Consider the following 22,779-nt stretch of genomic DNA (forward strand, 5'->3'; position numbering starts at 1 on the left):
CGCTCTCTCTCTCTGCGCCCCGCTCCCTGTCTCTGCGCCCCGCTCTCTCTCTCTGCGCCCCGCTCCCTGTCTCTGCGCCCCGCTCTCTCTCTCTGCGCCCCGCTCTCTCTCTCTGCGCCCCGCTCCCTGTCTCTGCGCCCCGCTCCCTGTCTCTGCGCCCCGCTCCCTGTCTCTGCGCCCCGCTCCCTGTCTCTGCGCCCCGCTCCCTCTCTCTGCGCCCCGCTCTCTCTCTCTGCGCCCCGCTCTCTCTCTCTGCGCCCCGCTCCCTGTCTCTGCGCCCCGCTCCCTGTCTCTGCGCCCCGCTCCCTGTCTCTGCGCCCCGCTCCCTGTCTCTGCGCCCCGCTCCCTGTCTCTGCGCCCCGCTCTCTCTCTCTGCGCCCCGCTCCCTGTCTCTGCGCCCCGCTCCCTGTCTCTGCGCCCCGCTCCCTGTCTCTGCGCCCCGCTCCCTGTCTCTGCGCCCCGCTCCCTGTCTCTGCGCCCCGCTCTCTCTCTCTGCGCCCCGCTCTCTCTCTCTGCGCCCCGCTCTCTCTCTCTGCGCCCCGCTCTCTCTCTCTGCGCCCCGCTCTCTCTCTCTGCGCCCCGCGCTCTCTCTCTGCGCCCCGCGCTCTCTCTCTGCGCCCCGCTCTCTCTCTCTGCGCCCCGCTCTCTGTCTCTGCGCCCCGCTCTCTGTCTCTGCGCCCCGCTCCCTGTCTCTGCGCCCCGCTCCCTGTCTCTGCGCCCCGCTCTCTCTCTCTCTGCGCCCCGCTCTCTCTCTCTGCGCCCCGCTCTCTCTCTCTGCGCCCCGCTCTCTCTCTCTGCGCCCCGCTCCCTGTCTCTGCGCCCCGCTCCCTGTCTCTGCGCCCCGCTCCCTGTCTCTGCGCCCCGCTCCCTGTCTCTGCGCCCCGCTCCCTGTCTCTGCGCCCCGCTCCCTGTCTCTGCGCCCCGCTCCCTGTCTCTGCGCCCCGCTCCCTGTCTCTGCGCCCCGCTCCCTGTCTCTGCGCCCCGCTCCCTGTCTCTGCGCCCCGCTCCCTGTCTCTGCGCCCCGCTCCCTGTCTCTGCGCCCCGCTCCCTGTCTCTGCGCCCCGCTCCCTGTCTCTGCGCCCCGCTCCCTGTCTCTGCGCCCCGCTCCCTGTCTCTGCGCCCCGCTCCCTCTCTCTGCGCCCCGCTCCCTCTCTCTGCGCCCCGCTCCCTCTCTCTGCGCCCCGCTCCCTCTCTCTGCGCCCCGCTCCCTCTCTCTGCGCCCCGCTCCCTCTCTCTGCGCCCCGCTCTCTCTCTCTGCGCCCCGCTCCCTGTCTCTGCGCCCCGCTCCCTGTCTCTGCGCCCCGCTCCCTGTCTCTGCGCCCCGCTCTCTCTCTCTGCGCCCCGCTCTCTCTCTCTGCGCCCCGCTCCCTGTCTCTGCGCCCCGCTCCCTGTCTCTGCGCCCCGCTCCCTGTCTCTGCGCCCCGCTCTCTCTCTCTGCGCCCCGCTCTCTCTCTCTGCGCCCCGCTCTCTCTCTCTGCGCCCCGCTCTCTCTCTCTGCGCCCCGCTCTCTCTCTCTGTGCCCCTCTCTCTCTCTCTGCGCCCCGCTCTCTCTCTCTGCGCCCCGCTCCCTGTCTCTGCGCCCCGCTCCCTGTCTCTGCGCCCCGCTCCCTGTCTCTGCGCCCCGCTCCCTGTCTCTGCGCCCCGCTCCCTGTCTCTGCGCCCCGCTCCCTGTCTCTGCGCCCCGCTCCCTCTCTCGGCGCCCCGCTCTCTCTCTCTGCGCCCCGCTCTCTCTCTCTGCGCCCCGCTCTCTCTCTCTGCGCCCCGCTCTCTCTCTCTGCGCCCCGCTCCCTGTCTCTGCGCCCCGCTCCCTGTCTCTGCGCCCCGCTCCCTGTCTCTGCGCCCCGCTCCCTGTCTCTGCGCCCCGCTCCCTGTCTCTGCGCCCCGCTCCCTGTCTCTGCGCCCCGCTCCCTGTCTCTGCGCCCCGCTCCCTGTCTCTGCGCCCCGCTCCCTGTCTCTGCGCCCCGCTCCCTGTCTCTGCGCCCCGCTCCCTGTCTCTGCGCCCCGCTCCCTGTCTCTGCGCCCCGCTCCCTGTCTCTGCGCCCCGCTCCCTGTCTCTGCGCCCCGCTCCCTGTCTCTGCGCCCCGCTCCCTGTCTCTGCGCCCCGCTCCCTCTCTCTGCGCCCCGCTCCCTCTCTCTGCGCCCCGCTCCCTGTCTCTGCGCCCCGCTCCCTGTCTCTGCGCCCCGCTCCCTGTCTCTGCGCCCCGCTCCCTGTCTCTGCGCCCCGCTCCCTGTCTCTGCGCCCCGCTCCCTGTCTCTGCGCCCCGCTCCCTCTCTCTGCGCCCCGCTCTCTCTCTCTGCGCCCCGCTCTCTCTCTCGGCGCCCCGCTCTCTCTCTCTGCGCCCCGCTCTCTCTCTCTGCGCCCCGCTCTCTCTCTCTGCGCCCCGCTCTCTCTCTCTGCGCCCCGCTCTCTCTCTCTGCGCCCCGCTCCCTGTCTCTGCGCCCCGCTCCCTGTCTCTGCGCCCCGCTCCCTGTCTCTGCGCCCCGCTCCCTGTCTCTGCGCCCCGCTCCCTGTCTCTGCGCCCCGCTCCCTGTCTCTGCGCCCCGCTCCCTGTCTCTGCGCCCCGCTCCCTGTCTCTGCGCCCCGCTCCCTGTCTCTGCGCCCCGCTCCCTGTCTCTGCGCCCCGCTCCCTGTCTCTGCGCCCCGCTCCCTGTCTCTGCGCCCCGCTCCCTGTCTCTGCGCCCCGCTCCCTGTCTCTGCGCCCCGCTCCCTGTCTCTGCGCCCCGCTCCCTGTCTCTGCGCCCCGCTCCCTGTCTCTGCGCCCCGCTCCCTGTCTCTGCGCCCCGCTCCCTGTCTCTGCGCCCCGCTCCCTGTCTCTGCGCCCCGCTCCCTGTCTCTGCGCCCCGCTCCCTGTCTCTGCGCCCCGCTCCCTGTCTCTGCGCCCCGCTCCCTGTCTCTGCGCCCCGCTCCCTGTCTCTGCGCCCCGCTCCCTGTCTCTGCGCCCCGCTCCCTCTCTCTGCGCCCCGCTCTCTCTCTCTCTGCGCCCCGCTCTCTCTCTCTGCGCCCCGCTCTCTCTCTCTGCGCCCCGCTCTCTCTCTCTGCGCCCCGCTCTCTCTCTCTGCGCCCCGCTCTCTCTCTCTGCGCCCCGCTCCCTGTCTCTGCGCCCCGCTCTCTCTCTCTGCGCCCCGCTCCCTGTCTCTGCGCCCCGCTCCCTGTCTCTGCGCCCCGCTCCCTGTCTCTGCGCCCCGCTCCCTGTCTCTGCGCCCCGCTCCCTGTCTCTGCGCCCCGCTCCCTGTCTCTGCGCCCCGCTCCCTGTCTCTGCGCCCCGCTCCCTGTCTCTGCGCCCCGCTCCCTGTCTCTGCGCCCCGCTCCCTGTCTCTGCGCCCCGCTCCCTGTCTCTGCGCCCCGCTCTCTCTCTCTGCGCCCCGCTCTCTCTCTCTGCGCCCCGCTCTCTCTCTCTGCGCCCCGCTCCCTGTCTCTGCGCCCCGCTCTCTCTCTCTGCGCCCCGCTCTCTCTCTCTGCGCCCCGCTCCCTGTCTCTGCGCCCCGCTCCCTGTCTCTGCGCCCCGCTCCCTGTCTCTGCGCCCCGCTCCCTGTCTCTGCGCCCCGCTCCCTGTCTCTGCGCCCCGCTCCCTGTCTCTGCGCCCCGCTCCCTGTCTCTGCGCCCCGCTCCCTGTCTCTGCGCCCCGCTCCCTGTCTCTGCGCCCCGCTCTCTCTCTCTGCGCCCCGCTCTCTCTCTCTGCGCCCCGCTCTCTCTCTCTGCGCCCCGCTCTCTCTCTCTGCGCCCCGCTCCCTGTCTCTGCGCCCCGCTCCCTGTCTCTGCGCCCCGCTCCCTGTCTCTGCGCCCCGCTCTCTCTCTCTGCGCCCCGCTCTCTCTCTCTGCGCCCCGCTCTCTGTCTCTGCGCCCCGCTCTCTGTCTCTGCGCCCCGCTCCCTCTCTCTGCGCCCCGCTCCCTCTCTCTGCGCCCCGCTCTCTCTCTCTGCGCCCCGCTCTCTCTCTCTGCGCCCCGCTCTCTCTCTCTGCGCCCCGCTCTCTCTCTCTGCGCCCCGCTCTCTGTCTCTGCGCCCCGCTCTCTGTCTCTGCGCCCCGCTCTCTGTCTCTGCGCCCCGCTCTCTGTCTCTGCGCCCCGCTCTCTGTCTCTGCGCCCCGCTCCCTGTCTCTGCGCCCCGCTCTCTCTCTGCGCCCCGCTCCCTGTCTCTGCGCCCCGCTCCCTGTCTCTGCGCCCCGCTCCCTGTCTCTGCGCCCCGCTCCCTGTCTCTGCGCCCCGCTCCCTGTCTCTGCGCCCCGCTCCCTGTCTCTGCGCCCCGCTCCCTGTCTCTGCGCCCCGCTCCCTGTCTCTGCGCCCCGCTCTCTCTCTCTGCGCCCCGCTCCCTGTCTCTGCGCCCCGCTCTCTGTCTCTGCGCCCCGCTCTCTCTCTCTGCGCCCCGCTCTCTCTCTCTGCGCCCCGCTCTCTCTCTCTGCGCCCCGCTCTCTCTCTCTGCGCCCCGCTCTCTCTCTCTGCGCCCCGCTCTCTCTCTCTGCGCCCCGCTCTCTGTCTCTGCGCCCCGCTCTCTGTCTCTGCGCCCCGCTCTCTCTCTCTGCGCCCCGCTCTCTCTCTCTGCGCCCCGCTCTCTCTCTCTGCGCCCCGCTCTCTCTCTCTGCGCCCCGCTCTCTCTCTCTGCGCCCCGCTCTCTCTCTCTGCGCCCCGCTCTCTCTCTCTGCGCCCCGCTCTCTCTCTCTGCGCCCCGCTCTCTCTCTCTGCGCCCCGCTCTCTGTCTCTGCGCCCCGCTCTCTCTCTCTGCGCCCCGCTCCCTGTCTCTGCGCCCCGCTCCCTGTCTCTGCGCCCCGCTCTCTCTCTCTCTGCGCCCCGCTCTCTCTCTCTGCGCCCCGCTCTCTCTCTCTGCGCCCCGCTCTCTCTCTCTGCGCCCCGCTCTCTCTCTCTGCGCCCCGCTCTCTCTCTCTGCGCCCCGCTCCCTGTCTCTGCGCCCCGCTCCCTGTCTCTGCGCCCCGCTCCCTGTCTCTGCGCCCCGCTCCCTGTCTCTGCGCCCCGCTCCCTGTCTCTGCGCCCCGCTCCCTGTCTCTGCGCCCCGCTCCCTGTCTCTGCGCCCCGCTCCCTGTCTCTGCGCCCCGCTCCCTGTCTCTGCGCCCCGCTCCCTGTCTCTGCGCCCCGCTCCCTGTCTCTGCGCCCCGCTCCCTGTCTCTGCGCCCCGCTCCCTGTCTCTGCGCCCCGCTCCCTGTCTCTGCGCCCCGCTCCCTGTCTCTGCGCCCCGCTCCCTGTCTCTGCGCCCCGCTCCCTGTCTCTGCGCCCCGCTCCCTGTCTCTGCGCCCCGCTCCCTGTCTCTGCGCCCCGCTCCCTGTCTCTGCGCCCCGCTCCCTGTCTCTGCGCCCCGCTCCCTGTCTCTGCGCCCCGCTCTCTCTCTCTGCGCCCCGCTCTCTCTCTCTGCGCCCCGCTCTCTCTCTCTGCGCCCCGCTCCCTGTCTCTGCGCCCCGCTCCCTGTCTCTGCGCCCCGCTCCCTGTCTCTGCGCCCCGCTCCCTGTCTCTGCGCCCCGCTCCCTGTCTCTGCGCCCCGCTCCCTGTCTCTGCGCCCCGCTCCCTGTCTCTGCGCCCCGCTCCCTGTCTCTGCGCCCCGCTCCCTGTCTCTGCGCCCCGCTCCCTGTCTCTGCGCCCCGCTCCCTGTCTCTGCGCCCCGCTCCCTGTCTCTGCGCCCCGCTCCCTGTCTCTGCGCCCCGCTCCCTCTCTCTGCGCCCCGCTCTCTCTCTCTCTGCGCCCCGCTCTCTCTCTCTGCGCCCCGCTCTCTCTCTCTGCGCCCCGCTCTCTCTCTCTGCGCCCCGCTCCCTGTCTCTGCGCCCCGCTCCCTGTCTCTGCGCCCCGCTCTCTCTCTCTGCGCCCCGCTCCCTGTCTCTGCGCCCCGCTCCCTGTCTCTGCGCCCCGCTCCCTGTCTCTGCGCCCCGCTCCCTGTCTCTGCGCCCCGCTCCCTGTCTCTGCGCCCCGCTCCCTGTCTCTGCGCCCCGCTCCCTGTCTCTGCGCCCCGCTCCCTGTCTCTGCGCCCCGCTCCCTGTCTCTGCGCCCCGCTCCCTGTCTCTGCGCCCCGCTCCCTGTCTCTGCGCCCCGCTCTCTCTCTCTGCGCCCCGCTCTCTCTCTCTGCGCCCCGCTCCCTCTCTCTGCGCCCCGCTCTCTCTCTCTGCGCCCCGCTCTCTCTCTCTGCGCCCCGCTCCCTGTCTCTGCGCCCCGCTCCCTGTCTCTGCGCCCCGCTCCCTGTCTCTGCGCCCCGCTCCCTGTCTCTGCGCCCCGCTCTCTCTCTCTGCGCCCCGCTCCCTGTCTCTGCGCCCCGCTCTCTCTCTCTGCGCCCCGCTCTCTCTCTCTGCGCCCCGCTCTCTCTCTCTGCGCCCCGCTCTCTCTCTCTGCGCCCCGCTCCCTGTCTCTGCGCCCCGCTCCCTGTCTCTGCGCCCCGCTCCCTGTCTCTGCGCCCCGCTCCCTGTCTCTGCGCCCCGCTCTCTCTCTCTGCGCCCCGCTCTCTGTCTCTGCGCCCCGCTCTCTGTCTCTGCGCCCCGCTCTCTCTCTGCGCCCCGCTCCCTCTCTCTGCGCCCCGCTCTCTCTCTCTGCGCCCCGCTCTCTCTCTCTGCGCCCCGCTCTCTCTCTCTGCGCCCCGCTCTCTCTCTCTGCGCCCCGCTCTCTCTCTCTGCGCCCCGCTCTCTCTCTCTGCCTTCCGCTCTCTCTCTCTGCCTTCCGCTCTCTGTCTCTGCGCCCCGCTCCCTGTCTCTGCGCCCCGCTCCCTGTCTCTGCGCCCCGCTCCCTGTCTCTGCGCCCCGCTCCCTGTCTCTGCGCCCCGCTCCCTGTCTCTGCGCCCCGCTCCCTGTCTCTGCGCCCCGCTCCCTGTCTCTGCGCCCCGCTCCCTGTCTCTGCGCCCCGCTCCCTGTCTCTGCGCCCCGCTCCCTGTCTCTGCGCCCCGCTCCCTGTCTCTGCGCCCCGCTCCCTGTCTCTGCGCCCCGCTCTCTGTCTCTGCGCCCCGCTCCCTGTCTCTGCGCCCCGCTCCCTGTCTCTGCGCCCCGCTCCCTGTCTCTGCGCCCCGCTCCCTGTCTCTGCGCCCCGCTCCCTGTCTCTGCGCCCCGCTCCCTGTCTCTGCGCCCCGCTCCCTGTCTCTGCGCCCCGCTCCCTGTCTCTGCGCCCCGCTCTCTGTCTCTGCGCCCCGCTCTCTGTCTCTGCGCCCCGCTCTCTGTCTCTGCGCCCCGCTCCCTGTCTCTGCGCCCCGCTCTCTGTCTCTGCGCCCCGCTCCCTGTCTCTGCGCCCCGCTCCCTGTCTCTGCGCCCCGCTCCCTGTCTCTGCGCCCCGCTCCCTGTCTCTGCGCCCCGCTCCCTGTCTCTGCGCCCCGCTCCCTGTCTCTGCGCCCCGCTCCCTGTCTCTGCGCCCCGCTCCCTGTCTCTGCGCCCCGCTCCCTGTCTCTGCGCCCCGCTCCCTGTCTCTGCGCCCCGCTCCCTGTCTCTGCGCCCCGCTCTCTCTCTCTGCGCCCCGCTCTCTCTCTCTGCGCCCCGCTCCCTGTCTCTGCGCCCCGCTCCCTGTCTCTGCGCCCCGCTCCCTGTCTCTGCGCCCCGCTCCCTGTCTCTGCGCCCCGCTCCCTGTCTCTGCGCCCCGCTCCCTGTCTCTGCGCCCCGCTCCCTCTCTCTGCGCCCCGCTCCCTCTCTCTGCGCCCCGCTCCCTCTCTCTGCGCCCCGCTCCCTCTCTCTGCGCCCCGCTCCCTCTCTCTGCGCCCCGCTCCCTCTCTCTGCGCCCCGCTCCCTCTCTCTGCGCCCCGCTCCCTCTCTCTGCGCCCCGCTCCCTCTCTCTGCGCCCCGCTCCCTCTCTCTGCGCCCCGCTCCCTCTCTCTGCGCCCCGCTCCCTCTCTCTGCGCCCCGCTCCCTCTCTCTGCGCCCCGCTCCCTCTCTCTGCGCCCCGCTCCCTCTCTCTGCGCCCCGCTCTCTCTCTCTGCGCCCCGCTCTCTCTCTCTGCGCCCCGCTCTCTCTCTCTGCGCCCCGCTCTCTCTCTCTGCGCCCCGCTCTCTCTCTCTGCGCCCCGCTCTCTCTCTCTGCGCCCCGCTCTCTCTCTCTGCGCCCCGCTCTCTCTCTCTGCGCCCCGCTCTCTCTCTCTGCGCCCCGCTCTCTCTCTCTGCGCCCCGCTCTCTCTCTCTGCGCCCCGCTCTCTCTCTCTGCGCCCCGCTCTCTCTCTCTGCGCCCCGCTCTCTCTCTCTGCGCCCCGCTCTCTCTCTCTGCGCCCCGCTCTCTCTCTCTGCGCCCCGCTCTCTCTCTCTGCGCCCCGCTCTCTCTCTCTGCGCCCCGCTCTCTCTCTCTGCGCCCCGCTCTCTCTCTCTGCGCCCCGCTCCCTGTCTCTGCGCCCCGCTCCCTGTCTCTGCGCCCCGCTCCCTGTCTCTGCGCCCCGCTCCCTGTCTCTGCGCCCCGCTCCCTGTCTCTGCGCCCCGCTCCCTGTCTCTGCGCCCCGCTCCCTGTCTCTGCGCCCCGCTCCCTGTCTCTGCGCCCCGCTCCCTGTCTCTGCGCCCCGCTCCCTGTCTCTGCGCCCCGCTCTCTCTCTCTGCGCCCCGCTCTCTCTCTCTGCGCCCCGCTCCCTGTCTCTGCGCCCCGCTCTCTCTCTCTCTGCGCCCCGCTCCCTGTCTCTGCGCCCCGCTCTCTCTCTCTGCGCCCCGCTCCCTGTCTCTGCGCCCCGCTCTCTCTCTCTGCGCCCCGCTCTCTCTCTCTGCGCCCCGCTCTCTCTCTCTGCGCCCCGCTCTCTCTCTCTGCGCCCCGCTCCCTGTCTCTGCGCCCCGCTCTCTCTCTCTGTGCCCCGCTCCCTGTCTCTGCGCCCCGCTCTCTCTCTCTGCGCCCCGCTCCCTGTCTCTGCGCCCCGCTCCCTGTCTCTGCGCCCCGCTCTCTCTCTCTGCGCCCCGCTCCCTGTCTCTGCGCCCCGCTCTCTCTCTCTCTGCGCCCCGCTCCCTGTCTCTGCGCCCCGCTCTCTCTCTCTGCGCCCCGCTCCCTGTCTCTGCGCCCCGCTCTCTCTCTCTGCGCCCCGCTCTCTCTCTCTGCGCCCCGCTCTCTCTCTCTGCGCCCCGCTCCCTGTCTCTGCGCCCCGCTCTCTCTCTCTGTGCCCCGCTCCCTGTCTCTGCGCCCCGCTCCCTGTCTCTGTGCCCCGCTCCCTGTCTCTGCGCCCCGCTCTCTCTCTCTGCGCCCCGCTCTCTCTCTCTGCGCCCCGCTCCCTGTCTCTGCGCCCCGCTCCCTGTCTCTGCGCCCCGCTCTCTCTCTCTCTGCGCCCCGCTCCCTGTCTCTGCGCCCCGCTCTCTCTCTCTGCGCCCCGCTCCCTGTCTCTGTGCCCCGCTCTCTCTCTCTGCGCCCCGCTCTCTGTCTCTGCGCCCCGCTCCCTGTCTCTGCGCCCCGCTCCCTGTCTCTGCGCCCCGCTCCCTGTCTCTGCGCCCCGCTCCCTGTCTCTGCGCCCCGCTCCCTGTCTCTGCGCCCCGCTCCCTGTCTCTGCGCCCCGCTCTCTCTCTCTGCGCCCCGCTCTCTCTCTCTGCGCCCCGCTCCCTGTCTCTGCGCCCCGCTCCCTGTCTCTGCGCCCCGCTCTCTCTCTCTCTGCGCCCCGCTCCCTGTCTCTGCGCCCCGCTCTCTCTCTCTGCGCCCCGCTCCCTGTCTCTGTGCCCCGCTCTCTCTCTCTGCGCCCCGCTCTCTGTCTCTGCGCCCCGCTCCCTGTCTCTGCGCCCCGCTCCCTGTCTCTGCGCCCCGCTCCCTGTCTCTGCGCCCCGCTCCCTGTCTCTGCGCCCCGCTCCCTGTCTCTGCGCCCCGCTCCCTGTCTCTGCGCCCCGCTCCCTGTCTCTGCGCCCCGCTCCCTGTCTCTGCGCCCCGCTCCCTGTCTCTGCGCCCCGCTCCCTGTCTCTGCGCCCCGCTCCCTGTCTCTGCGCCCCGCTCCCTGTCTCTGCGCCCCGCTCCCTGTCTCTGCGCCCCGCTCCCTGTCTCTGCGCCCCGCTCCCTGTCTCTGCGCCCCGCTCCCTCTCTCTGCGCCCCGCTCCCTCTCTCTGCGCCCCGCTCCCTCTCTCTGCGCCCCGCTCCCTGTCTCTGCGCCCCGCTCCCTGTCTCTGCGCCCCGCTCCCTGTCTCTGCGCCCCGCTCCCTGTCTCTGCGCCCCGCTCCCTGTCTCTGCGCCCCGCTCCCTGTCTCTGCGCCCCGCTCCCTGTCTCTGCGCCCCGCTCCCTGTCTCTGCGCCCCGCTCCCTCTCTCTGCGCCCCGCTCCCTCTCTCTGCGCCCCGCTCCCTCTCTCTGCGCCCCGCTCCCTCTCTCTGCGCCCCGCTCCCTCTCTCTGCGCCCCGCTCCCTCTCTCTGCGCCCCGCTCCCTCTCTCTGCGCCCCGCTCCCTCTCTCTGCGCCCCGCTCCCTCTCTCTGCGCCCCGCTCCCTCTCTCTGCGCCCCGCTCCCTCTCTCTGCGCCCCGCTCCCTCTCTCTGCGCCCCGCTCCCTCTCTCTGCGCCCCGCTCTCTCTCTCTGCGCCCCGCTCTCTCTCTCTGCGCCCCGCTCTCTCTCTCTGCGCCCCGCTCTCTCTCTCTCTGCGCCCCGCTCTCTCTCTCTCTGCGCCCCGCTCTCTCTCTCTCTGCGCCCCGCTCTCTCTCTCTGCGCCCCGCTCTCTCTCTCTGCGCCCCGCTCTCTCTCTCTGCGCCCCGCTCTCTCTCTCTGCGCCCCGCTCTCTCTCTCTGCGCCCCGCTCCCTGTCTCTGCGCCCCGCTCTCTCTCTCTGCGCCCCGCTCCCTGTCTCTGCGCCCCGCTCCCTGTCTCTGCGCCCCGCTCTCTCTCTCTGCGCCCCGCTCCCTGTCTCTGCGCCCCGCTCCCTGTCTCTGCGCCCCGCTCCCTGTCTCTGCGCCCCGCTCCCTGTCTCTGCGCCCCGCTCCCTGTCTCTGCGCCCCGCTCCCTGTCTCTGCGCCCCGCTCCCTCTCTCTGCGCCCCGCTCTCTCTCTCTGCGCCCCGCTCTCTCTCTCTGCGCCCCGCTCTCTCTCTCTGCGCCCCGCTCTCTCTCTCTGCGCCCCGCTCTCTCTCTCTGCGCCCCGCTCCCTGTCTCTGCGCCCCGCTCCCTGTCTCTGTGCCCCGCTCTCTCTCTCTGCGCCCCGCTCCCTGTCTCTGCGCCCCGCTCCCTGTCTCTGCGCCCCGCTCACTCTCTCTGCGCCCCGCTCCCTGTCTCTGCGCCCCGCTCCCTGTCTCTGCGCCCCGCTCCCTGTCTCTGCGCCCCGCTCCCTGTCTCGGCGCCCCGCTCTCTCTCTCTGCGCCCCGCTCTCTCTCTCTGCGCCCCGCTCTCTCTCTCTGCGCCCCGCTCTCTCTCTCTGCGCCCCGCTCTCTCTCTCTGCGCCCCGCTCTCTCTCTCTGCGCCCCGCTCTCTCTCTCTGCGCCCCGCTCTCTCTCTCTGCGCCCCGCTCTCTCTCTCTGCGCCCCGCTCTCTCTCTCTGCGCCCCGCTCTCTCTCTCTGCGCCCCGCTCCCTGTCTCTGCGCCCCGCTCCCTGTCTCTGCGCCCCGCTCTCTCTCTCTGCGCCCCGCTCTCTCTCTCTGCGCCCCGCTCTCTCTCTCTGCGCCCCGCTCTCTCTCTCTGCGCCCCGCTCTCTCTCTCTGCGCCCCGCTCTCTCTCTCTGCGCCCCGCTCTCTGTCTCTGCGCCCCGCTCTCTGTCTCTGCGCCCCGCTCTCTGTCTCTGCGCCCCGCTCTCTGTCTCTGCGCCCCGCTCTCTGTCTCTGCGCCCCGCTCCCTGTCTCTGCGCCCCGCTCCCTGTCTCTGCGCCCCGCTCCCTGTCTCTGCGCCCCGCTCCCTGTCTCTGCGCCCCGCTCCCTGTCTCTGCGCCCCGCTCCCTGTCTCTGCGCCCCGCTCCCTGTCTCTGCGCCCCGCTCCCTGTCTCTGCGCCCCGCTCCCTGTCTCTGCGCCCCGCTCCCTGTCTCTGCGCCCCGCTCCCTGTCTCTGCGCCCCGCTCCCTGTCTCTGCGCCCCGCTCCCTGTCTCTGCGCCCCGCTCCCTCTCTCTGCGCCCCGCTCCCTCTCTCTGCGCCCCGCTCCCTCTCTCTGCGCCCCGCTCTCTGTCTCTGCGCCCCGCTCCCTGTCTCTGCGCCCCGCTCCCTGTCTCTGCGCCCCGCTCCCTGTCTCTGCGCCCCGCTCCCTGTCTCTGCGCCCCGCTCCCTGTCTCTGCGCCCCGCTCCCTGTCTCTGCGCCCCGCTCCCTGTCTCTGCGCCCCGCTCCCTGTCTCTGCGCCCCGCTCCCTGTCTCTGCGCCCCGCTCCCTGTCTCTGCGCCCCGCTCCCTGTCTCTGCGCCCCGCTCCCTGTCTCTGCGCCCCGCTCTCTCTCTCTGCGCCCCGCTCTCTCTCTCTGCGCCCCTCTCTCTCTCTCTGCGCCCCGCTCTCTCTCTCTGCGCCCCGCTCTCTCTCTCTGCGCCCCGCTCTCTCTCTCTGCGCCCCGCTCTCTCTCTCTGCGCCCCGCTCTCTCTCTCTGCGCCCCGCTCTCTCTCTCTGTGCCCCGCTCCCTGTCTATGTGCCCCGCTCCCTGTCTCTGTGCCCCGCTCCCTGTCTCTGTGCCCCGCTCCCTGTCTCTGTGCCCCGCTCCCTGTCTCTGTGCCCCGCTCCCTGTCTCTGTGCCCCGCTCCCTGTCTCTGTGCCCCGCTCCCTGTCTCTGTGCCCCGCTCCCTGTCTCTGTGCCCCGCTCCCTGTCTCTGTGCCCCGCTCCCTGTCTCTGTGCCCCGCTCCCTGTCTCTGTGCCCCGCTCTCTCTCTCTGCGCCCCGCTCCCTGTCTCTGCGCCCCGCTCCCTGTCTCTGCGCCCCGCTCTCTCTCTCTGCGCCCCGCTCCCTGTCTCTGTGCCCCGCTCCCTGTCTCTGTGCCCCGCTCCCTGTCTCTGTGCCCCGCTCCCTGTCTCTGTGCCCCGCTCCCTGTCTCTGTGCCCCGCTCCCTGTCTCTGTGCCCCGCTCCCTGTCTCTGCGCCCCGCTCCCTGTCTCTGCGCCCCGCTCCCTGTCTCTGCGCCCCGCTCCCTGTCTCTGCGCCCCGCTCCCTGTCTCTGCGCCCCGCTCCCTGTCTCTGCGCCCCGCTCCCTGTCTCTGCGCCCCGCTCCCTGTCTCTGCGCCCCGCTCCCTGTCTCTGCGCCCCGCTCCCTGTCTCTGCGCCCCGCTCTCTGTCTCTGCGCCCCGCTCCCTGTCTCTGCGCCCCGCTCCCTGTCTCTGCGCCCCGCTCTCTCTCTCTGCGCCCCGCTCCCTGTCTCTGCGCCCCGCTCTCTCTCTCTGCGCCCCGCTCTCTCTCTCTGCGCCCCGCTCTCTCTCTCTGCGCCCCGCTCTCTCTCTCTGCGCCCCGCTCTCTCTCTCTGCGCCCCGCTCTCTCTCTCTGCGCCCCGCTCCCTGTCTATGTGCCCCGCTCCCTGTCTATGTGCCCCGCTCTCTCTCTCTGCGCCCCGCTCTCTCTCTCTGCGCCCCGCTCCCTGTCTCTGCGCCCCGCTCCCTGTCTCTGCGCCCCGCTCCCTGTCTCTGCGCCCCGCTCTCTGTCTCTGCGCCCCGCTCCCTGTCTCTGCGCCCCGCTCCCTGTCTCTGCGCCCCGCTCCCTGTCTCTGCGCCCCGCTCTCTGTCTCTGCGCCCCGCTCTCTGTCTCTGCGCCCCGCTCCCTGTCTCTGCGCCCCGCTCCCTGTCTCTGCGCCCCGCTCCCTGTCTCTGCGCCCCGCTCCCTCTCTCTGCGCCCCGCTCCCTGTCTCTGCGCCCCGCTCCCTGTCTCTGCGCCCCGCTCCCTGTCTCTGCGCCCCGCTCCCTGTCTCTGCGCCCCGCTCTCTGTCTCTGCGCCCCGCTCTCTGTCTCTGCGCCCCGCTCCCTCTCTCTGCGCCCCGCTCCCTGTCTCTGCGCCCCGCTCCCTGTCTCTGCGCCCCGCTCTCTCTCTCTGCGCCCCGCTCCCTGTCTCTGCGCCCCGCTCTCTCTCTCTGCGCCCCGCTCCCTGTCTCTGCGCCCCGCTCCCTGTCTCTGCGCCCCGCTCTCTCTCTCTGCGCCCCGCTCTCTCTCTCTGCGCCCCGCTCTCTCTCTCTGCGCCCCGCTCTCTCTCTCTGTGCCCCGCTCCCTGTCTATGTGCCCCGCTCCCTGTCTATGTGCCCCGCTCTCTCTCTCTGCGCCCCGCTCTCTCTCTCTGCGCCCCGCTCCCTGTCTCTGCGCCCCGCTCCCTGTCTCTGCGCCCCGCTCCCTGTCTCTGCGCCCCGCTCCCTGTCTCTGCGCCCCGCTCCCTGTCTCTGCGCCCCGCTCCCTGTCTCTGCGCCCCGCTCCCTGTCTCTGCGCCCCGCTCCCTGTCTCTGCGCCCCGCTCTCTCTCTCTGCGCCCCGCTCTCTCTCTCTGCGCCCCGCTCTCTCTCTCTGCGCCCCGCTCTCTCTCTCTGCGCCCCGCTCCCTGTCTCTGCGCCCCGCTCCCTGTCTCTGCGCCCCGCTCCCTGTCTCTGCGCCCCGCTCCCTGTCTCTGCGCCCCGCTCTCTCTCTCTGCGCCCCGCTCTCTCTCTCTGCGCCCCGCTCTCTCTCTCTGCGCCCCGCTCTCTCTCTCTGCGCCCCGCTCTCTCTCTCTGCGCCCCGCTCTCTCTCTCTGCGCCCCGCTCTCTCTCTCTGCGCCCCGCTCCCTCTCTCTGCGCCCCGCTCCCTCTCTCTGCGCCCCGCTCCCTCTCTCTGCGCCCCGCTCCCTCTCTCTGCGCCCCGCTCCCTCTCTCTGCGCCCCGCTCTCTCTCTCTGCGCCCCGCTCTCTCTCTCTGCGCCCCGCTCTCTCTCTCTGCGCCCCGCTCTCTCTCTCTCTGCGCCCCGCTCTCTCTCTCTCTGCGCCCCGCTCTCTCTCTCTCTGCGCCCCGCTCTCTCTCTCTCTGCGCCCCGCTCTCTCTCTCTCTGCGCCCCGCTCTCTCTCTCTCTGCGCCCCGCTCTCTCTCTCTGCGCCCCGCTCTCTCTCTCTCTGTGCCCCGCTCTCTCTCTCTGCGCCCCGCTCTCTCTCTCTGCGCCCCGCTCCCTGTCTCTGCGCCCCGCTCTCTGTCTCTGCGCCCCGCTCTCTCTCTCTGCGCCCCGCTCTCTGTCTCTGCGCCCCGCTCTCTGTCTCTGCGCCCCGCTCTCTGTCTCTGCGCCCCGCTCTCTGTCTCTGCGCCCCGCTCTCTGTCTCTGCGCCCCGCTCTCTGTCTCTGCGCCCCGCTCTCTGTCTCTGCGCCCCGCTCTCTGTCTCTGCGCCCCGCTCTCTGTCTCTGCGCCCCGCTCTCTGTCTCTGCGCCCCGCTCTCTGTCTCTGCGCCCCGCTCTCTGTCTCTGCGCCCCGCTCCCTGTCTCTGCGCCCCGCTCTCTGTCTCTGCGCCCCGCTCTCTGTCTCTGCGCCCCGCTCTCTGTCTCTGCGCCCCGCTCTCTGTCTCTGCGCCCCGCTCTCTGTCTCTGCGCCCCGCTCTCTGTCTCTGCGCCCCGCTCTCTGTCTCTGCGCCCCGCTCTCTGTCTCTGCGCCCCGCTCTCTGTCTCTGCGCCCCGCTCTCTGTCTCTGCGCCCCGCTCTCTGTCTCTGCGCCCCGCTCTCTGTCTCTGCGCCCCGCTCTCTGTCTCTGCGCCCCGCTCTCTGTCTCTGCGCCCCGCTCTCTGTCTCTGCGCCCCGCTCTCTGTCTCTGCGCCCCGCTCTCTGTCTCTGCGCCCCGCTCTCTGTCTCTGCGCCCCGCTCTCTGTCTCTGCGCCCCGCTCTCTGTCTCTGCGCCCCGCTCTCTGTCTCTGCGCCCCGCTCTCTGTCTCTGCGCCCCGCTCTCTGTCTCTGCGCCCCGCTCTCTGTCTCTGCGCCCCGCTCTCTGTCTCTGCGCCCCGCTCTCTGTCTCTGCGCCCCGCTCTCTGTCTCTGCGCCCCGCTCTCTGTCTCTGCGCCCCGCTCTCTGTCTCTGCGCCCCGCTCTCTCTCTCTGCGCCCCGCTCTCTCTCTCTGCGCCCCGCTCTCTCTCTCTGCGCCCCGCTCTCTCTCTCTGCGCCCCGCTCTCTCTCTCTGCGCCCCGCTCTCTCTCTCTGCGCCCCGCTCTCTCTCTCTGCGCCCCGCTCTCTCTCTCTGCGCCCCGCTCTCTCTCTCTGCGCCCCGCTCTCTCTCTCTGCGCCCCGCTCTCTCTCTCTGCGCCCCGCTCTCTCTCTCTGCGCCCCGCTCCCTGTCTCTGCGCCCCGCTCCCTGTCTCTGCGCCCCGCTCTCTCTCTCTGCGCCCCGCTCTCTCTCTCTGCGCCCCGCTCTCTCTCTCTGCGCCCCGCTCCCTCTCTCTGCGCCCCGCTCCCTGTCTCTGCGCCCCGCTCCCTGTCTCTGCGCCCCGCTCCCTGTCTCTGCGCCCCGCTCCCTGTCTCTGCGCCCCGCTCCCTGTCTCTGCGCCCCGCTCCCTGTCTCTGCGCCCCGCTCCCTGTCTCTGCGCCCCGCTCTCTCTCTCTGCGCCCCGCTCTCTCTCTCTGCGCCCCGCTCTCTCTCTCTGCGCCCCGCTCTCTCTCTCTGCGCCCCGCTCTCTCTCTCTGCGCCCCGCTCTCTCTCTCTGCGCCCCGCTCTCTCTCTCTGCGCCCCGCTCTCTCTCTCTGCGCCCCGCTCTCTCTCTCTGCGCCCCGCTCTCTCTCTCTGCGCCCCGCTCTCTCTCTCTGCGCCCCGCTCTCTCTCTCTGCGCCCCGCTCTCTCTCTCTGCGCCCCGCTCTCTCTCTCTGCGCCCCGCTCTCTCTCTCTGCGCCCCGCTCTCTCTCTCTGCGCCCCGCTCTCTCTCTCTGCGCCCCGCTCTCTCTCTCTGCGCCCCGCTCTCTCTCTCTGCGCCCCGCTCTCTCTCTCTGCGCCCCGCTCTCTGTCTCTGCGCCCCGCTCTCTGTCTCTGCGCCCCGCTCTCTGTCTCTGCGCCCCGCTCTCTGTCTCTGCGCCCCGCTCTCTGTCTCTGCGCCCCGCTCTCTGTCTCTGCGCCCCGCTCCCTGTCTCTGCGCCCCGCTCCCTGTCTCTGCGCCCCGCTCTCTGTCTCTGCGCCCCGCTCTCTCTGTCTCTGCGCCCCGCTCTCTGTCTCTGCGCCCCGCTCTCTCTGTCTGCGCCCCGCTCTCTCTCTCTGCGCCCCGCTCTCTCTCTCTCTGCGCCCCGCTCTCTCTCTCTGCGCCCCGCTCTCTCTCTCTGCGCCCCGCTCTCTCTCTCTGCGCCCCGCTCTCTCTCTCTGCGCCCCGCTCTCTCTCTCTGCGCCCCGCTCTCTCTCTCTGCGCCCCGCTCCCTGTCTCTGCGCCCCGCTCCCTCTCTCTGCGCCCCGCTCTCTCTCTCTGCGCCCCGCTCTCTCTCTCTGCGCCCCGCTCTCTCTCTCTCTGCGCCCCGCTCTCTCTCTCTGCGCCCCGCTCTCTCTCTCTGCGCCCCGCTCTCTCTCTCTGCGCCCCGCTCTCTCTCTCTGCGCCCCGCTCTCTGTCTCTGCGCCCCGCTCCCTGTCTCTGCGCCCCGCTCCCTGTCTCTGCGCCCCGCTCTCTGTCTCTGCGCCCCGCTCCCTGTCTCTGCGCCCCGCTCTCTCTCTCTGCGCCCCGCTCCCTGTCTCTGCGCCCCGCTCCCTGTCTCTGCGCCCCGCTCTCTGTCTCTGTGCCCCGCTCCCTGTCTCTGCGCCCCGCTCCCTGTCTCTGTGCCCCGCTCCCTGTCTCTGCGCCCCGCTCCCTGTCTCTGCGCCCCGCTCCCTGTCTCTGCGCCCCGCTCCCTGTCTCTGCGCCCCGCTCCCTGTCTCTGCGCCCCGCTCCCTGTCTCTGCGCCCCGCTCTCTCTCTCTGCGCCCCGCTCTCTCTCTCTGCGCCCCGCTCTCTCTCTCTGCGCCCCGCTCTCTGTCTCTGCGCCCCGCTCCCTGTCTCTGCGCCCCGCTCTCTCTCTCTGCGCCCCGCTCTCTCTCTCTGCGCCCCGCTCTCTCTCTCTGCGCCCCGCTCTCTCTCTCTGCGCCCCGCTCTCTCTCTCTGCGCCCCGCTCTCTCTCTCTGCGCCCCGCTCTCTCTGTCTCTGCGCCCCGCTCTCTCTGTCTCTGCGCCCCGCTCTCTCTGTGTCTGCGCCCCGCTCTCTCTCTCTGCGCCCCGCTCTCTCTCTCTCTGCGCCCCGCTCTCTCTCTCTGCGCCCCGCTCTCTGTCTCTGCGCCCCGCTCTCTGTCTCTGCGCCCCGCTCTCTGTCTCTGCGCCCCGCTCTCTGTCTCTGCGCCCCGCTCTCTGTCTCTGCGCCCCGCTCTCTGTCTCTGCGCCCCGCTCTCTCTGTCTCTGCGCCCCGCTCTCTCTGTCTCTGCGCCCCGCTCTCTCTCTCTGCGCCCCGCTCTCTGTCTCTGCGCCCCGCTCTCTCTCTCTCTGCGCCCCGCTCTCTCTGTCTCTGCGCCCCGCTCTCTCTCTCTGCGCCCCGCTCCCTGTCTCTGCGCCCCGCTCCCTCTCTCTGCGCCCCGCTCCCTCTCTCTGCGCCCCGCTCCCTCTCTCTGCGCCCCGCTCCCTCTCTCTGCGCCCCGCTCTCTCTCTCTGCGCCCCGCTCTCTCTCTCTGCGCCCCGCTCTCTCTCTCTGCGCCCCGCTCTCTCTCTCTGCGCCCCGCTCCCTGTCTCTGCGCCCCGCTCTCTCTGTCTCTGCGCCCCGCTCTCTCTCTCTGCGCCCCGCTCTCTCTCTCTGCGCCCCGCTCCCTGTCTCTGCGCCCCGCTCCCTGTCTCTGCGCCCCGCTCCCTCTCTCTGCGCCCCGCTCCCTCTCTCTGCGCCCCGCTCTCTCTCTCTGCGCCCCGCTCTCTCTCTCTGCGCCCCGCTCTCTCTCTCTGCGCCCCGCTCTCTCTCTCTGCGCCCCGCTCTCTCTCTCTGCGCCCCGCTCCCTGTCTCTGCGCCCCGCTCTCTCTGTCTCTGCGCCCCGCTCTCTCTGTCTCTGCGCCCCGCTCCCTGTCTCTGCGCCCCGCTCCCTGTCTCTGCGCCCCGCTCCCTGTCTCTGCGCCCCGCTCCCTCTCTCTGCGCCCCGCTCCCTGTCTCTGCGCCCCGCTCTCTCTCTCTGCGCCCCGCTCTCTGTCTCTGCGCCCCGCTCTCTCTCTCTGCGCCCCGCTCTCTCTGTCTCTGCGCCCCGCTCTCTCTCTCTGCGCCCCGCTCCCTGTCTCTGCGCCCCGCTCCCTGTCTCTGCGCCCCGCTCCCTGTCTCTGCGCCCCGCTCCCTGTCTCTGCGCCCCGCTCCCTGTCTCTGCGCCCCGCTCCCTGTCTCTGCGCCCCGCTCTCTCTCTCTGCGCCCCGCTCCCTGTCTCTGCGCCCCGCTCTCTCTCTCTGCGCCCCGCTCTCTCTCTCTGCGCCCCGCTCTCTCTCTCTGCGCCCCGCTCTCTCTCTCTGCGCCCCGCTCTCTCTCTCTGCGCCCCGCTCTCTCTCTCTGCGCCCCGCTCTCTCTCTCTGCGCCCCGCTCTCTCTCTCTCTGCGCCCCGCTCTCTCTCTCTGCGCCCCGCTCTCTCTCTCTGCGCCCCGCTCTCTCTCTCTGCGCCCCGCTCCCTGTCTCTGCGCCCCGCTCTCTCTGTCTCTGCGCCCCGCTCTCTCTCTCTGCGCCCCGCTCTCTCTCTCTGCGCCCCGCTCTCTCTCTCTGCGCCCCGCTCTCTCTCTCTGCGCCCCGCTCTCTCTCTCTGCGCCCCGCTCTCTCTCTCTGCGCCCCGCTCTCTGTCTCTGCGCCCCGCTCTCTGTCTCTGCGCCCCGCTCTCTCTCTCTGCGCCCCGCTCTCTCTCTCTGCGCCCCGCTCCCTGTCTCTGCGCCCCGCTCCCTGTCTCTGCGCCCCGCTCTCTCTCTCTGCGCCCCGCTCTCTCTCTCTGCGCCCCGCTCTCTCTCTCTGCGCCCCGCTCTCTCTCTCTGCGCCCCGCTCTCTCTGTCTCTGCGCCCCGCTCTCTCTGTGTCTGCGCCCCGCTCTCTCTCTCTGCGCCCCGCTCTCTCTCTCTGCGCCCCGCTCTCTCTCTCTCTGCGCCCCGCTCTCTCTCTCTGCGCCCCGCTCTCTCTCTCTGCGCCCCGCTCTCTCTCTCTGCGCCCCGCTCCCTGTCTCTGCGCCCCGCTCCCTGTCTCTGCGCCCCGCTCCCTCTCTCTGCGCCCCTCTCTCTCTCTCTGCGCCCCGCTCTCTCTCTCTGCGCCCCGCTCTCTCTCTCTGCGCCCCGCTCTCTCTCTCTGCGCCCCGCTCCCTGTCTCTGCGCCCCGCTCCCTCTCTCTGCGCCCCGCTCTCTCTCTCTGCGCCCCGCTCTCTCTCTCTGCGCCCCGCTCTCTGTCTCTGCGCCCCGCTCTCTCTCTCTGCGCCCCGCTCCCTGTCTCTGCGCCCCGCTCCCTGTCTCTGCGCCCCGCTCCCTGTCTCTGCGCCCCGCTCCCTGTCTCTGCGCCCCGCTCTCTCTCTCTGCGCCCCGCTCTCTCTCTCTGCGCCCCGCTCTCTCTCTCTGCGCCCCGCTCTCTCTCTCTGCGCCCCGCTCTCTCTCTCTGCGCCCCGCTCTCTCTCTCTGCGCCCCGCTCTCTCTCTCTGCGCCCCGCTCTCTCTCTCTGCGCCCCGCTCTCTCTCTCTGCGCCCCGCTCTCTCTCTCTGCGCCCCGCTCTCTCTCTCTGCGCCCCGCTCTCTCTCTCTGCGCCCCGCTCTCTCTCTCTGCGCCCCGCTCTCTCTCTCTGCGCCCCGCTCTCTCTCTCTGCGCCCCGCTCTCTCTCTCTGCGCCCCGCTCTCTCTCTCTGCGCCCCGCTCTCTCTCTCTGCGCCCCGCTCTCTCTCTCTGCGCCCCGCTCTCTCTCTCTGCGCCCCGCTCTCTCTCTCTGCGCCCCGCTCTCTCTCTCTGCGCCCCGCTCTCTCTCTCTGCGCCCCGCTCTCTCTCTCTGCGCCCCGCTCTCTCTCTCTGCGCCCCGCTCTCTCTCTCTGCGCCCCGCTCTCTCTCTCTGCGCCCCGCTCTCTCTCTCTGCGCCCCGCTCTCTCTCTCTGCGCCCCGCTCTCTCTCTCTGCGCCCCGCTCTCTCTCTCTGCGCCCCGCTCTCTCTCTCTGCGCCCCGCTCTCTCTCTCTGCGCCCCGCTCTCTCTCTCTGCGCCCCGCTCTCTCTCTCTGCGCCCCGCTCTCTCTCTCTGCGCCCCGCGCTCTCTCTCTGCGCCCCGCTCTCTCTCTCTGCGCCCCGCTCTCTCTCTCTGCGCCCCGCTCTCTCTCTCTGCGCCCCGCTCTCTCTCTCTGCGCCCCGCTCTCTCTCTCTGCGCCCCGCTCTCTCTCTCTCTGCGCCCCGCTCTCTCTCTCTCTGCGCCCCGCTCTCTCTCTCTCTGCGCCCCGCTCTCTCTCTCTCTGCGCCCCGCTCTCTCTCTCTCTGCGCCCCGCTCTCTCTCTCTCTCTGCGCCCCGCTCTCTCTCTCTCTCTGCGCCCCGCTCTCTCTCTCTCTCTGTGCCCCGCTCTCTCTCTCTCTCTCTCTCTGTGCCCCGCTCTCTGTCTGTCTCTCTCTCTCTCTCTCTGTCTCTCTCTCTCTCTCTCTGTGCCCCGCTCTCTCTCTCTCTGTGCCCCGCTCTCTCTCTCTCTCTCTCTCTGTGCCCCGCTCTCTGTCTGTCTCTCTCTCTCTCTCTCTGTCTCTCTCTCTCTCTCTCTGTGCCCCGCTCTCTCTCTCTCTGTGCCCCTCTCTCTCTCTCTCTCTGCGCCCCGCTCTCTCTCTCTCTCTCTCTCTGTGCCCCGCTCTCTGTCTGTCTCTCTCTCTCTCTCTCTGTCTCTCTCTCTCTCTCTCTGTGCCCCGCTCTCTCTCTCTCTGTGCCCCTCTCTCTCTCTCTCTCTGCGCCCTGCTCTCTCTCTCTCTCTCTCTCTGTGCCCCGCTCTCTGTCTGTCTCTCTCTCTCTCTCTCTGTCTCTCTCTCTCTCTCTCTGTGCCCCGCTCTCTCTCTCTCTGTGCCCCTCTCTCTCTCTCTCTCTCTCTCTCTCTGCGCCCCGCTCTCCCTCTCTCTCTCTCTCTGTGCCCTGCTCTCTCTCTCCCTCTCTCTCTCTCTGTGCCCCGCTCTCTGTCTCTCTCTCTCTCTCTCTCTCTGTGGTGCTCTGCCTCTCTCACTCCCCCCCTCTCTCTCTCTCCCCCTGCAGCCCGCTGTTCCTGGGGAATCTCTGGGATGTGACGGATAAGGACATTGACCGGTACATGGACCGGTTACTGCGGGGTTGGCTGGAGGCCGGATCCCAGACCTCGTTGCTGCAGTACGTGGCTCACGCTCGCACAGCTCCCAAACTCAAGTACCTGATCGGTGCCTCTCCCGTGGTCTACGGCCTGAGCGTCTCGCTGCAGTGAGGGGGGGAGAGAGGAGATTCGGCCCCTCTGCTGCTATCAGCGGGCATCGCTGTCCACCCCAGGGGCAGACTGACATCGTCTGGGGAGGGAGGGGACATGAGGGATCGGAGCTGTGTGTCTCCCCCTCTGTCCCGGGGAGCGTGAGGGGTCTCTGAGATACCTGTCCATGGGCGGAGGGAAGGGGTGAGTGGGGTGGGGAAGGCTCCGTGCCCCCCAGGCCCCAATCGGATTGTATGTAGTAATTTATGGATCAGTTGCTCCTTTCTGTGGGACGTTCGAGTGAACAAGAGATTTAATAAATACAGATTTCTATCCCGTCCACAACCGCCTGGGCTTCCCCTGACACGGGATATATCCCGGGCCACTCCCACCCCCCCCCCCCCCAACACTCACTCACACTCACTCTCACTCTCACTGCCTCCCTCACCAGGAGGGGGTCTCTCTCTCTCTCTCTCTCACACAGACACACACACACAGTCACACACAGTGAGACACACACACACAGTGACACACACACGCGCACAGTCACACACACACACACACACACACACAGTCACACACACACAGTCACACACACACACAGTCTCACACACACAGTCTCACACACACACACAGTCTCACACAGTCTCTCTCTCACACACACACACACACACAGTCTCTCTCTCACACACACAGTCTCTCTCTCTCACACACACAGTCACACAGTGACGCACAC

At 71.2% G+C, this 22,779-nt stretch overlaps 1 protein-coding gene across 1 annotated transcript in view; it reads left to right on the forward strand.

The window, feature by feature from the left end:
• Positions 1-22,388, forward strand: part of espl1 (extra spindle pole bodies like 1, separase) — a 62,323-nt gene extending 39,935 nt beyond the window's left edge. The window contains exon 20 of the mRNA XM_060822377.1: positions 21,863-22,388. Within this exon, the coding sequence (XP_060678360.1) occupies positions 21,863-22,064 (202 nt within the window). The 3' untranslated portion in view covers positions 22,065-22,388. The remainder of the gene's footprint in view (positions 1-21,862) is intronic.
• Positions 22,389-22,779: the final 391 nt, after the last annotated feature.

Source organism: Hemiscyllium ocellatum (genome assembly GCF_020745735.1).
Source record: "Hemiscyllium ocellatum isolate sHemOce1 chromosome Y unlocalized genomic scaffold, sHemOce1.pat.X.cur. SUPER_Y_unloc_1, whole genome shotgun sequence".
In the NCBI taxonomy this organism is placed as follows: Eukaryota; Metazoa; Chordata; class Chondrichthyes; order Orectolobiformes; family Hemiscylliidae; genus Hemiscyllium; species Hemiscyllium ocellatum.